Source organism: Hibiscus syriacus, unplaced genomic scaffold (genome assembly GCF_006381635.1).
Source record: "Hibiscus syriacus cultivar Baekdansim isolate YM2019G1 unplaced genomic scaffold, ASM638163v2 tig00116962_pilon, whole genome shotgun sequence".
Lineage (NCBI taxonomy): Eukaryota > Viridiplantae > Streptophyta > Magnoliopsida > Malvales > Malvaceae > Hibiscus > Hibiscus syriacus.
This window is the reverse complement of record NW_024063488.1, coordinates 4,759,983-4,775,761: the sequence shown is the minus strand read 5'-3', so window position 1 is coordinate 4,775,761 and position 15,779 is coordinate 4,759,983. Positions and strand designations below refer to the sequence as shown.

The window sequence follows — 15,779 nt, the reverse complement described above, 5'->3', positions numbered from 1 at the left end:
CTACTACGAGGTTGACCCTCTAAACTTAATTTGCTTTATTTGTAAATATCAAAGAATTGAACCCCTGATCTTATTTAAGGAATTTAGTACCTCATTTCACTATATGATTGTTAATCCTCTTTAATTAGGTTCTAAGAACATTTTCATTAGTGTAAAAAAACATCTTTAATTAAAATATATAAATTATTTTGTTACTTAAAATATAATGTTGATAATTTAATTATATTTTTACAAAACTAAAAAATAGATATTCTAATTAATTGATATTATTTTAATTAAAATAAATATATAATTCAATAAATCAAACATGATATGTATATGTATATGTGTATATATGTATATGTGTACACATACACATACACATACACATACATATACAGATATAGATACAGATACGCATACGCATACGCATACGCATACGCATACGCATACGCATACGCAACCCTTTATCATCGGTCCCATTCTCATGTTTTAAAGCAGTCCTGTGTAAACATGTTATACCCATACAAATCAACTTTGTGAAGATAAGTATTATTGATATATTTATAAAATAGAATGTAAAAACAACGCCTGAGAGATTCGAACTCTCGCGGGGATACCCCATGATTTAGCAGGCACACGCCTTAACCACACCGCCAAAACGTCGTCGGATACCAAATTTCACATTATTATATATAGAAAAGTTATTATTATATTTTAAATTCATGTATACGTCAAATGTTTATTTAGTGAAATTCTTAAAGTGTATATTTTTACACTTTCAAATACATATAAAATTACACTAATTTTTAACTAGTTTATGTATGATATGTGTAAATCTTTCTCATTATGTATATATGAAATAAATTTGGATCTTTAAATCCATATTTCCAAACATGATACTAAATTCTTTGGTTGATTATAAGATTGTCAATTACTTAGTATTGTTTTAGTTGAATTGAATTGATTTTTATTCAATTTTTCCCTTTTAAATTATTTTTATCCAGAAACAAATCGATATAATTCTCTTAACATTGTTCAATTTGAGAAGGAAATATCATAAATTATAAATTTTACTCATTGTAAGGAATATAATTGAATTGAACTAAAACAATGTTAGGTGTTGGATTAGTTTAAGACATGTACTAATTAGACATATCCTTAAAAGATAATTCGCCATATAACATATTTTTCAAGATTCAACTAGTTCTTTTGTTTATAAAAGTTTCAAAAAATAATAATTCTCGAAGAAAATAATTATTTTTATTTATTTTTGTTAACATGACATCACACGTGTACATGTCCCAAAATAACATATTGAGGATTAAAGTGTTTCAAAAAATTAAGTTAAAATGATTATTTTGTCAAATGTTTTTATATTAGGGACTAATATGTCATTATACCGATAAAACATCTCGACTTTTGAATCCATTGAGTGATATCAATGTTAGAAAGGAGTGTTATTCTACTTAGAGATTCCGGTTTGGATAGTTACTTTTGTAGGATATGTCACTTTATCACCGATTAAAAAAGATTATAAACAGATAATATATTGTAATCATCTCAAACTAATAAAAGAATCTAACTTTTATAACAATATTAAAAACTTTAATGATGGATTAATTCCAAAAATCACACCAAATGCTACCAATAAAGCAACAAGCTCAATAGCAATCATATAGAAACACAGAAAAGGCATCAGAAGGTGAGCCAATGAAGCACTAGCCACTAGCTACATCATATGGTTTTGACCATGATTCCTGCTCCACTAAAGGGATTGTTAGCCCCTTGGAACTGTCAGTGGAAACTCCAGCAGCGAAATTAACTTCATGAATATATGGCCACATTTGAAGCTCACGTCCCCCGTCGAAGGGAACTAATTGGGAGTTGGGGTGGATCATTTTTCTCGAGCAGAAACATTGAATTCAAGCAAAGACCACATATTATCGTCCAGGTCTTCATTAATGAATTACAACGTATTTACGATGGGAGATTGTTGAATGGACGTGTAGCAAAAACCAGACACATGTGTTTGAACACGTGGAGACTCTGGGGCAGCTCACTCTCCAAATTACATACAAAATTTGTCATCCATCGGTTTCATTAACTATAACTCCGTTTGAATTGATGTAATTATCAATAGTGGTGTCGGAATATGATAAGTAAAAATAATGGATGATTAAAGGCTCTTTTGGCCATGGATAAAACATTGTCTGTTTGCTCCAATAATCAGACACATTTCTTCACATATTACAACATAGTAATAGTGATTATGGTCTAAGTTTCCTCGGTTTTTTATGCATCTTGATCCATATAAGCTGACAAGTGCAAAGCATACACCAACAAAACTCATCAAAGATCTATAAATTCTTATTCATATATATTATCAAAAAGAATTAAGAGGAGAAATTTAGAAAGCTATAGAGATAATAAAACACATTATTTTTTTTGAAGGCCGAAGATAATTGAATATTTTAATAAATAAAAAATATAAATGTTGAAATCCTTTTTATTAGTTTGAAGTAATTATAAGATAATATATCTTTGACAGATTTTTAATTATTTGACAATGAATGTTCAAACACCCTTGCAAATGTCGTGTTCGGATCATAAACCTATAAGAATAACAATCATCCCTTAACCACTGAGATCGCTTGATTTTGAAATCCTTTTTATTAGTTTGAGATGACTGTTAGATAAGTGAAACTAGACGACTGAGATTAACTCATTATTTCTTTTTTTCAACTGGTTATCTTCTCATTTTCTATTGTTAATCTTAGTCATCTATTTTTACTCATCAAACGGTTCTAAATCTTTGTAAAACTAAAAAGTTTTACACTGTATAATTAGATCATATCCCTTTATATATAATCCGACAAATCATAACCATACATATATATATAAAGTAGTAGGAAACGTAAATAGAGAAACAAAATCCTAATTAGAGGCCAGGAATGAAGGAATTTACCCTTCATTATTCACAACAAAGGGCCGTGGCTTCTTACAATCCTGTGTGTACGAAGAAAAATAATATTACTTAGGTTCCTAGCAGATTCATCGTAATCATGGCCCTTGTACCAAAACACAAACATTTGCTTAATCTTAATGCAAAGACAAACCCCTTTTCTCCATTTTATATTTGATTGATTTTAAAAGAACTGAAGATCCAATGAAAGGCCAGCTGGTCAAACCTCCACTTACGTGGGGGATCGAGCTCCACATCTCCGGAGAACCTTGTTTAAGTTAGCCGATGTTCCCTCAACTTTCCAAATTTGGTAAGCTTCGCATATTTTAGGTTGGTTCCTAAACCCTAGGGAAACTAGTTGCTATCTTTCTCTTTTAATTATTCTTATTACTGTCTACTTTTAATCTTTTGAGACTGGTTCTTGAATTTCGATTTCCTTTTTTTTATTTCTTTATTATTTACACGAATCTCCACCAACATTTCTTTCTTCACAATAATACATATCTTACTTTTTTAGGATAAATATTAATATCATATATAGACTTTAATCAAATGTAAAATGATATATATATAAGATTTAGGTACATAACTTTTAATTTTAAATAAATATATATGATAAAACTTAACCTTATTTGACTTAAAAAGAAGAAAAGAGAGCTCAAAATGTTATAAGAAGCACGAATCAAACTACTTTATTAGGTTAAGGAATCATTATGATCCCTCAAAGTTTTAGATTCGAGCATAAAAAATTATAAAGGTGTTTAAACTTTTATTGTCAACTGATTGACAATTTTTATAATATATATTACCTTATAATCACCATAGATTACTAATAATAATAACTCACAATGTTAGATTAAGCACATTAAACGTGGCAATTAATCGATCAGAATTTTGTCAACACTCTTCGCTTGGAGGCTAGCACTCTCGACATCCAATCTAATGTTACTTGTGGTCCAAATACTCAATTCCTATAATTCTACCAATAAAAAAGGCAAATCTTCGTATTTAATTGTTTAATTAATAGTATTTTATTTAACCATAAATGTTCCTAGGACATTCTTATATATATAATTAATAATATACTAGTTCGTTTTAGATATGTTTAATAATTAAAACAATTTTAAAGTTTAATAAATCTGTTTAGGTTACTATTACTTAATAAAAAAGTATTTTATTTAAATTTAACTATAAAATATAAATATATTAAACTTTGACTCAAATATCTAAATCAGTACAATTTACATTTAATGATAAAGAAAAATTTTAATTTTTTTGATATTAAATTTTAAATTCAATTCTAATTAATAATCTCTCTTACTATTCTTCATAAGAGTATTATGCGTTTTCTTTTTATTTAATTTTTCAATCTTGTAAATATAATAGAAATATATACGTTTCTAAATTTTACCGGAGGTGTGATAATACGAGGATCATGAAAACAGGCTTTGATAATATTCAAACGGCGGGTCTGGGTTGGGAAACGAGCGGATGGCTACTAAAAGTCAACCCGACCCCTTAGGTACACGTGTTGGACCGACAACAGATGAAGGGATTCTACTTTGTCCTTGACTGCTTGACACGTTGCCTACTGCTGTCACCCAACCCAGCCTTTTTCAGAGAACCACTCTGTGATTGGCTGCTGCAATTCTTTACTTTCTCTTTTATTTTTTTTTCCTATATCGAAAGTTCAATTATTTACTTTATTCAATGAAATATTGATAAATTAATTTTCAATCATCTCATATTAATCGATAAAATCATTGTGTTTTATTACTGATAAATGCATCAAAATATTTCCTCCCTCCGTTATTTATGTCTCATGTTAATTATGTACATAATTTTAAGAGAAAAAAGTTAACCATATTTGGCATGTTAATTTTAATAAATATAAAAGAATAGGACATGTAAGAACAAAAAATAAAGTACAAGTGTTGTTATTTATTGATTTTTCTCATTTTAAATAAATTAATTTTAAAATCTAAAATAGACAAATTTAATGGGTGAGAGTAATGATCTCACTAAATACATAAGGTAAGTATTAGTTTTCATTACTCTTAACTATATATAAATTAATAATTGAAAAACACACATAAAATTCATATAAAATAATTATGAAAAGGATTTACATTTTCGTTGTCATTCCAAATTCTTGATAAACTTATTAAGTCACCACCCAGAATAAGTTTGAGACAAACTGCCTAACTCTCTTTAAATTAAGAAACTTTGGTTTTCTGCTATATACAACATGTGCAAGACGTCAATATATAGAAATTCACTATTGGTTAGAGTTATATAATTATTATTTATTCAAAATAATTATTCTTTCAAGAGTTGGAGATGATGAGAAATTATGTTATAACATGTAAAAGGAAACAATAAATAACAAGATTTTCTTTCTTTTATGCATATTACAAGTTGTCGGAAAATCCTTTTTCGTTTCACTCGCAGAATCGTTGGGTAATAAATTTATAGAGATTTGATGGTTACACTTTTACTAGCCGTATATATTTTGTCTTGAAATCAGCATTTTGGTGATCTAATGGACTAAACCGGAGCCACGAGGGTGGCTGCACCCGGATGTTGTTGAATCCTGCCCATGGTATTCGCAGATCACGTGTTATTACATAGATATGGACATATATTCATAGATTATTATAATTCAGATATTAAGAGGTCATTAAATTCATCAAAATCCAAGCCTTCGTTATTATATATATATATATATTTCCATGCACAGCTCAACTCTCATTGGCTATTAAGATACGCCTCCTTCATTCCCGAGTTTTGCAGATACATTTTCCACCAACGTCCTCTTCCAAAGATTCAGTGCAGAAAGCTCCCCAGCTCGTCCCTAAAAGCTCTCGGCTTATCCTCCTCTTCGTCTCAAAATGAAGGTAAGTTTGTTTTGTCATACATGGTTCTCTGCATACTCCTTAAAGTGAAGTTTTGAGATCAAGTCTGCAAGTGGATTCCAAACCGCATGATTTTGATGAAGGCTTTTCACTTGTTCCATTGTAGTTCTTTGGTTGGGTGCAAAATAAGCTTAATGGGAAACCGGGAAGCAGTAAATCACATACAGTTCCCACTACTCGTAAGCATTCTTTTCTTTTTCCTCTTCCTAGTAATTAAACAGGACTGGTCTGTATAAATAAAGAAAATAACTTTAACTTTTGTAAATAGAATTCAGATTTATTAAAACAAATGTTATCTAGGATGATTGCATGAACCGACTTAATTTTTTTCATTTCACCTTCTCGTTATTCTAATTATTATTTACATGAATTCGAATATATCCAAGTTTATTGGGTATCATTTGAAAATAATAATCGTATGAATCAATCCGAAATCTCTTTTTATCTTTATTTTTTCTCGTATCAATAGTTATTATATGCATCCATACTCACATATAACATGATAAGATATTGTATTTATCTACACTATTCGTCGAATTAATAAATTATTATGATCATACAATATATGTATATATATATATATATATCAGGGTCTGCAAGAGGTGTCTACATAATGTAATTTTCACAAACATTTTTAGTCAATGGGGATGCAAGTGAAACGTTATTTGAGAACATTGTAAGTTGTCCTATATGCTTGTTTAACAAGGACCATTCTTATTCAACTTCCACCAATAATATTCTTCGTGCTTGTTTTTTTAAGACCAAGATCAGAGACGGGGGATCTCAGTGTTTTGATAAATCCATGGTCTTCCCCGTTGAAATCCATAAAACATAACACTGATAATGTCATGGGACAATTAGGACATGTTCCACATGTGATCTTTAACCTAGTGTTTAATAGCTCGTTTCGTGATATTTTTCTTTATCAGAGCACATGAAACAAGAGCCTCGACAAGAGTTCAGCGATTGGCCTCATGGATTGTTGGCAATAGGAACATTTGGTAACAATAATGACATCCCCGAGAATCACCGATCCCGAAACATAAACCGACGAGAACCGTTCGACATTGAAGAGGAGCAGGAGCCGTCTTCGTCCGAGGATTTACACGAATTTACATCCGAAGAAGTCGGGAAGCTAGAAGAGGAATTAACCAAACTCTTGTCCCGAAAACCCGCTTCCGATGTCAAAAAGGAACTAGCAAATTTACCATTGGATAGGTTTCTTAATTGTCCATCGAGCTTGGAAGTTGATAGGAGGGTTAGCAATGCACTTTGCAGTGATTCGGGTGATAAATCGGATCAAGAATACATCGATCGAGCCATCAGTGTCATTCTGGGCAGATGCAAAGACATTTGCGCCGAAAACAAGAAGAAATCCATTTCTTTCCTCTTGAAGAAGATGTTTGTTTGCAGCAGCGGATTTTCACCTGCCCCGAGTTTGAGAGATACACTGCAAGAATCAAAAATGGAGAAGGTAATCTAAGTAGAAACATGTTTCGATATCTTATAAACTTTATAACCAACTGCGAAATTATATCAAACGTTTTATGATTCGACAGCTTTTGAGGGTAATGCTCCACAAGAAGATTTACAATCAAAATCCTTCTCGAGCATCAGCCATAAAGAAATATTTAGAAGACAAACAAGCACCCAGAAAGCCAAATAACGAAGACGAAACCCAGCAGAGAAAGAGTGAAGATGGATATAAATGGGTGAAGACAGATTCTGAGTGTAAGCTTTTCTTGGGTTTTCATGGTAGATTTAATTATTATCCAAAAACATGCCACAAACTACGTTTTTTTTTAATTACTCGTCGAATCTTATTGCAGATATTGTTCTGGAGATCTAAAAATACCGAGATTTGCAGGTTCCTATGTTCTAATCTAGGATTCAAGAACGTGAAATGCTACCTTCATTAATATATCAAGACAAAAATTTCAGAATAGATCTATGAATCGATTGTGATAAGTGATGAGAGAAAAAGAAAAGTGTGCGATTGTTATAGCTGTGCTTCCCTCTTTTTATTTTTTTTCATGGTTGTAACTATGGATGCAGTGCAACCCATGTTCATGAGGTATCTGAAATTGATATCAGTATTTCACCGGCAGAGCTCAACAGCTAGACATTATTTTATTTATCCTTATTTTCTCTTCTTTTCCATTTTTTTGGGTTAAGGATTGATTCTCAATTCATTTTTTAAAATAATTTAAATTTCAAATGCAATTTAATCTAATTTAATCATAAAAATTAATAATTTAAATTTAAATTTACTCAACCAATAGAATTTCTTTTGTAAAATGAATCGCATCATTTTCTTGAAACATTAATTTATTTGGATCTTATAATTTCCTAGGTTAAAATTACTATTGTTTTAAATTGTTAAATTAAAAAATATGACATTTAATTAAAACAATAATATAATAAATTTTAAATTTATAATTAATTAAAATAATAATATAATAAATTTGAAGTTCCAATAATCGATATGGCTGTATTTAACGTTCTGTGTTGAATAAAATTTCGGAAAGAAAAAGCCTTTTGGCATCACATATTCACGAAATAAAACCGATTTTCACCATGTTAAACTCCACGACCTAATTCCCAATATCCATTTTCCCATCCGTCTCTAATTTTCCCGGACCTCCTCTCAATTTTCTCTCTCTTCCGGCGAGATTGGATCTGAGTGCTCAGATATATTTTTTACTCCAACTGCACTTAGTCCCTTCAAACCGGAAGAGAAAACTATACCCCAATTTCTTAACTTCCGGGGCTTTTCCACTTAGGTTTCTTCTTCTTCTCTTCTTGGATCTAGGATTATTGGAATCTTTGGTTTCGGATAATTCGTGATATTTACGTCTTTGGGTTGCTTTTGTTCTTCTCGGAGGGGTTTTATATTGTTAAATTTTTGGAGTTTGGGGTTAGATTATAGAAGAGAGAATTCTCAATAGCCAATGCCATATTTGGGTAATTGGTATTTGAAAGGTCTATTTTTGGCCTTTTTTTTTTTTGAGAGACCGAAAAAAGGTGATCAATGTCTTGGGCAGGCCCTGAAGATATCTACCACTCTACTTCTCTAGCCAGTTATCTTGACAGTGTGCTCTTTCTCTTTTGTTTTCGTTGTTAAATTTATGATGTCCTGAGATTTATTCTTTGCTGCGAATCTATTGTTTTTTTTGGCATTGGCTTTGAGTTGTTCTGTCTTATGTTTATATGCTGACGAGTTGTTAAATTTCTAGTTGTATGCTTAATCTCATTTAGGGTTCTTCGTTTAGTTGTTTATGATTTTGCAATCCACTTCCGAATTTGGATTTTGTTTATGATGTCTTTTAGGATGGTTCATGTACTAGTTAATAGTCAACAAATAATTAACAAAAGCTATTCGTTAAAAGTTTGATTTGATTCTATTAGTGTTAAGTAGGACTTTGATAAATCTTTGGGATTTGATGTGGAAGAAAATTGAAAAATTTTCAAGTTTCAACCAATTGGCCTGTTGCATGACTATTGTATTGATTGCTGTGGAGCTTTCTGAACTCTGATATTAGTTGTATTGATTGCAAATCTTATCTTTCTCTCTGCTGTGTGTCATTTGTGTTCTTTGGGCACCTTCTCAGAATTCTACACGGTAAAGATCCAACTTTTTGGGATCTAAGGTTCTCTTTCTGTCATTCCTTTTCTGATTAGTTTAATGAATTTATTACCTGTTGTTAATCAAGGTAAAACCAATCAGCTTGAGATGTCTATATAGTATTGATTACTTGCTTGTTAATCATTTTTATGCTAGTTTCTCTGTGTTATCGAGTTTAGAGACCTTTTAGCTGTTTGATTGTGTGGCTGATGTTCCTGCATGTTTAGTTTAGGTTTTGATCTTTGAAAACTTATTTCAAAATCTTTGCAGCTTCTAATAACTCGCTGTTTGGTTGTTCCGATTTTAAGAGGTATGCTTACTCCGGTGAAGCGAATGAAGATTTTGACAAAGACGATTCTACTTTGACACTCATAAAACCCTCTTCAGCACCTTCAAAGGATTTTAGAAGTGCACCAGAAGCTAGAACAGGTGAGGGCAGCAACGAAACATCAGCTAATGGTGATTTGGAAGAAGACAAGACAGAGTGACATAAAAGCCTAGCTGTGAATCCGTGGTGCTTAGAACTCGGTTCAACATTCAGAATCATATCGTTTGTAATGATCAGTTATCCATGGAAATTGTGACCAACATAGTGCTTACTGTGCAAAAACATTCAGGTTCCGGAAAGCTAACGCCTGATCTTGTTGCTTCCTCAACAGTGGAAATGATTCAATCAGCCATTGTTAAACATATCGGAGAGCTCAAGGCAGCCAGAGATCCACCATATCACCTGAATAACCCCCACGAAAGAATTGAAAGAACTTCCACTAGTATTATACGGACAATAATTTTAACTAAATTAAACTCAAATCATTTTTTAATGAGAACTATTTCACGAGCTCACTTGAAATCAAAATGCATATTATTATTTATACTTTATATTTAAGTCACTAATTCACTATGCGTTTAGTATGAGAATCTGAGAAAATAGATAAATAGTATACTCAAAAGTGTTTAAATTACACATATTCATGTTCTTTTTATCCCAGTTTTTTCACTACAACTTAAAATTTGTACATTAAGGACTGTTTGTTTACTTCAGAATGATTAAGCGTTGAATGATTCAAATGTTGAATGATTCAGAGGCTCTGTATGAATTAGTTCTGAATGTGATATGCTGTTTGATAATGACTCTGAATCATTCAAAATATACTTTTGTGTTGAATCATTCAGAATGTATTTTTGTGTTGAATCATTCAGCATTGTTTTGCTGAATCAGTCAGTATTGAATTATTCAGATGTGCGAAATAAACGCGCTGAATGCTGAACGGTTTAGAATTTAACGCTGAATGATTCTATTAAGAGGCAAACAAACAATCCTTAAGTCATTGCAACTCGATTTACATTAAAAATCATATATAAAGGAGAGAAAAAAATAAAATCTCATTTAAAATCAATAATTGTAGGTATATATGTACAATATTATTATAAAATATGATATAAGATTAAGTGATCAATTATGTCACACATGTTATAGGTAAAATGTCATAGAAACAAAATATAAATGATAAAAATTAATTTAATAATTAATTATATAAGAGGTAATGGTCCCAATAATTAACTTATATTTATCTCCTCATCAGAGATTTGCACGATAAAGAGAAAATGTATCTTCTTGAAAAATCAAAAAGATACAATGATTTCAATGTACCAATGAAATCTCCATGATTTGAGATGATAAATCTCGGGATATCTAGATTATACCATATTGTTTTAATTCTATCATTATCTCGTCTATCAGTCTAATAGCTTCTTTAATGTCTAATCGCTCCTCGGGACTAGTTTTAGTGCAAAGTGCGCCTACATGAAGGAGCTTCTCCATGCAACGAACTGAATTCCGGCAGCCCTTGATATTCGTATCAAGCAATTCAGTTTGTATCCCTTCGGAAAACGCAGATGCCACCCACTGGACTATATCGCTCCCGCCATTTCCATCGTTAACATGTTGTGAAGGATGTTCCGTTGTAATCATCTCAAGAATGATGATTCCCAGGCAATATACATCAGTTTTAAACGACACTGCTTGCTTTTGTATGGCTTCCGGAGTTTTATAAGCAAACAAGCGATCTAAACTGTCGACGTTAAGTAACGGGTGATATCCATAGTCCGACAGCAACGGACGATTATCGGGACCGAGTAGAACATTGCTTAATTTCAAATTACCGTGAGGCACGTCTCGTGAAGCAAATTCGTTGTGAAGATACTCGAGTCCGTCGGCTATTCCTCGCACAATCTTCACTCTGGTCAGCAATTCAAGGTCACAACCGTATTTGCCACCATCACCTTGCACGGTTTCATGGTTTTATTAGAAATCATAGATGGTATTGTCTTTAAGAAAAGAGGACAAAAATTATAATTTCATACCATGCAAATAGTGAAGCAAACTGCCTCTAGGAAGGTACTCGTACACGAAGAGCTTTTCTTCTTTACGGTAATGGTAAGCAAAAGGTGTCAAAACGTTGGGGTGTTGTAGTTTTCCGAGCTTTTTAACCTCGGCATCGAATGCATCCCTCCCTAATGCATTCATTTGCTTGATACTTTTCGCCACCACCTCCACTCCATTGGCCATCCTAACATAATAAGAAGACCCCAACGGTCCATTTCCGAGTGCTTCCGCCGATCCTTTCATCAAATCCGGCATCCCGAAAACACCCTTTTCATCGTCCACCATGACTAATTCGGCTACACTGGCCTTTCCAGGACTGGAAACGTTACTGTCCAAGCCTGCACTCTTGATGCTTCCTTCTTCTTTAGGTAGCATCGAAACCGGAACCTCAACTGCATCGTTAGAGCTTCCACTTGCTGGCACGTCTGAAACCGTTTGCTTCTTTTTCCTCCATCGAATTGCAAAGAATACAATCACCGAAAGTAGAATAATGACTCCTAGCGCGACCATTGCAGAAATAATATTTGTGGAAGTTTTGTTTAGAGTCGAGGAACACTGGACGCCAACCTGTTTTCCGCATAGACCTGGATTTCCTGCGAATGAACTAGCAGGAAATTTCGACAGACTGGAGGGAATCTCGCCTTCGAGTCGATTGTTTGATACATTGAGAGAGTTCAAATTTGGGCAATCAAAAGACGGAATACGTCCGCTAAATTGATTGCGTTGGAGATGTAAGCCAACGATATTAGATAAATGAGCTAATGAATCTGGAATTTTCCCAGTAAACTTGTTGTACGATAACCGAACTTTCTTCAGAGATCCCATTTTCGCAAAATAGTCGGATGGAATCTCACCCGAAAACCAATTCCTCGACAAGGATAGCACTTTCAAGGCACCCAAACGATTGAATCCGGGAATGGTGTTAGCGAAAGAATTGTTTTCGACACTGAAAGTACGCAAACCCTGAATTTGAACCAACGCCTCGACGTCAATAGTTCCCGATAATCCCATCCCATCAAGACTCAAACCCGTGACAACGCCGCCCTGACAGACCAGTCCTCTCCAAGGTCCTTTGGGACCATTGCAAGGTGCCGATCCTGGCACCCAAGAATCAAGAGCACCGGCATTGTTTAATGATTTCTTGAGCTTCAACAAAGCGTCGGAATCTGATGCGGAAAATGTCAAGGGAAATAGTAGCACGAAAGTTGTAGACAAGGACGGCAGAAATAGCCCGAAAATCCTACCCATCGCCATTATTGAGGCATCCGATGGGTTTTGGCAACGTGCAACTTTTAGTAGTATAATTGTGGGAGCTCTTGTGCAAAATTTTCGTATTGGTTTCCGTTGTGTGTTATCTCATAACGTCCGTTCGTCGGTTTTCAAATTGGATTTGCATTTTTGTTATTGTTATGTTTGTTCTTTTTATTACCGAATTATTGTTATTGTTATCGTTGTTGTTGTCCTAATTTATCTTTGCATATACTATATTATTAGATAATAAGATTTAATACTGGTAAAATTTGTTTTTTCCTTTTAATTGATATTGTTGAAAAAAAAGTATTTATGCTCTTTTAGCTTGTCAAACCGATGGGTTTCTCTATAAATTACTAATTAAACTAATGTTTATTCTCTGGAGAAAATACTTAAAATAATTTAATGATTCTAAGTATTATTATAATATTTTAATTATTTTATAAAATTTTATAGAAACTTCGAGAAATAAATTTAGTTGTTGGTCCAAATTGAATGAATTAAAAACTGAAGGGATGGCAGGTGATCATACTTTAATACTATTCTTATTATCAGGGCCGCCCTGAGCATAGGTGAGGTGGCGACCGCCTGGGGATATATTTTTAAAAATATTTTTAAGTTTAATAATTAAAAAATATTTTTAAACATATTTTTATATTTCAAACACTCAAAAATTTAGGTCCTAATAATTAAAAAATATTTTTAAATATCATTTTTATTTTAAAAACTTGAAAACATAGTAATTCATTGGGCCCCATTTTAATAATTAAGAGGTATACTAGATATGGATATTCACTTATCTTCTTATCATCACCTCCTGACTTAGGACCCTTAAAATATCAGAAACGGACCTGATTATTATTGTTTATTCTTTTCAATTTTTTATTGTATACAACCCGAATAGTTACAAATCAGCACGTCTTTTTATCAACTATTAATTCACATATCAACGGAATCACTCGTTTTATTCTCAGGTTTATATATGATAAAAGTCCTTGTACTATTTATATATTTGAAATTCAGTCCTTCTAATTTTATTTATAATAATTTAGTCTTTTTATTTTTTAGAATTAAAAATTAAACTTCAACTATTAATATTGTAATGTTCTTTGTTAAATTTGATAATGCAACATTTAAAAATTATTAATTTGGTAATACCTTAACAAAAAATAACATTGTAGTTGACTTGAAATTAACGGGATATATTTAAATTTATTAACATTTCAACTTTAATTTTTGAATTTAAAAATAAAGACAATATTTTTAAAAAAAAATAAAGGTAAACGAACTAAATTTCAAATATATAAAGACTAAGGGACTTGAAACACATTTTACTATTATTCTTACCTAATGAAAGAGGGGGAAGCACAACACATGAATTGTCTGCAAATTGCAAAACCCAACCAATTGTATGCATATATCCCACGTGACTATCTCCCTCTGTCGGCAATATAAATCCACTCAAGTGTTACTGTTACCGTCAAAAGGCGCTTGAAATCCTTGTCTTGTAAAGTTACCGATACGCGCCCCTTGTTGCTTTTAATTACCGAATCACCATACAAAAAACATATGCTATTTTTTTTTTTTTGTATATCCAAAGGTATCCCAAGCTTTGCTTTAGATTAATCTCTCGAGGTACTGTTGGGCATGAAGGTGGAGACCTCTCTCAAAAAAAATTACTGCATCTACAAGGGGTTCAAACCAAGGACCACTTGCTTAAGCGACCAGAGCCCCTTTCACTTAAGCCAACTTTCGTTGGTAAAATATATGCTATTTTATAATAATTAGAATTTTGATTGATTTGTTTTATCAGTTACTCAAATACTAATTTAATTAAAAATAATTTAAATACTAATATTTTAAACGATAATTAGTATTATTTCTATTATTATTTAAGTTTTTATTAAATATTATTATTTAAGTTTATAATTAACTAATTAAGTTAACATCATAGAATATTAATTATACCTTTGTAAGAGTCAAATTGTTCGTCTAAAATTCATATGAAAATAATAAAATATTATTATTTTAATTTTATCTTTATATATTTATGTATTTTTAAAATAAAAATATTAAAAAATATTTATAAAATTTTATAACGCTACACATTGTAATTTATTAAATAAATTTTCTTTTTTATATAAAATATATTCTTTTAATCATATTAAATTTGTGATATAATTTAATAAGTATGTACATAAAATAAAATTATATTTGATATGTCAGTATTTGAGAATTCATTAATTTCAGTGGTAAAATTGAATGTTATTCTTCTTAAAGGATCCGTGTTCGGACAACTACGTTTGCAGAGTATATATATATTGTCAATATACTAAAAAATTTTGAACATATATATTATCTTCTAATTATCTTAAATTATTAAAAAAATTAATTGAAATTCTTAAAAAAATCGAAATTTACACCCAGAATTATGTAAAATATTTTTTAAGTACTAGTATTATAAAAATAAAATAACATATATGACAGTCATGTATATACAGGAAAAGGAAGTAGTTATTAAGATTATTTTTTAATGTAATGGAAGAATAATAATTTAGTAATAAAAAATTGTGCGGGGAGGGGGAAAAGTGTGTAGGTATTGAAGTTGTGAAAAGTGGTTTTTTTTGGTGATTTATCAGCAAGATTTTTTTTTTCAAA

The 15,779-nt window shown here is 31.4% G+C and overlaps 2 protein-coding genes and 1 long non-coding RNA gene across 3 annotated transcripts; 2 read left to right on the top strand and 1 right to left on the bottom strand.

Annotated features, from left to right (window-relative positions):
* Window positions 1–5,688: 5,688 nt before the first annotated feature.
* On the top strand, window positions 5,689–6,105 carry LOC120190606. The gene is made up of 2 exons (XR_005522623.1): window positions 5,689–5,841; window positions 5,966–6,105. It is a non-coding gene; the product is annotated as an uncharacterized LOC120190606 (long non-coding RNA).
* A 688-nt stretch (window positions 6,106–6,793) lies between these two features.
* Window positions 6,794–7,835, top strand: LOC120190601 (protein NEGATIVE GRAVITROPIC RESPONSE OF ROOTS-like). The gene is made up of 3 exons (XM_039193647.1): window positions 6,794–7,333; window positions 7,419–7,590; window positions 7,689–7,835. Exons 1-3 carry the CDS (start codon window positions 6,794–6,796, stop codon window positions 7,706–7,708), a joined length of 732 nt encoding a protein of 243 aa, XP_039049578.1. The 3' UTR covers window positions 7,709–7,835.
* A 3,342-nt stretch (window positions 7,836–11,177) lies between these two features.
* Window positions 11,178–13,124, bottom strand: LOC120190278 (pollen receptor-like kinase 3). Its single transcript, XM_039193376.1, has 2 exons — window positions 11,849–13,124; window positions 11,178–11,767 (listed from the first exon to the last, which is right to left on the bottom strand). The coding sequence occupies exons 1-2, from the start codon at window positions 13,122–13,124 to the stop codon at window positions 11,178–11,180; spliced, it is 1,866 nt and encodes a 621-aa protein (XP_039049307.1).
* Window positions 13,125–15,779: the final 2,655 nt, after the last annotated feature.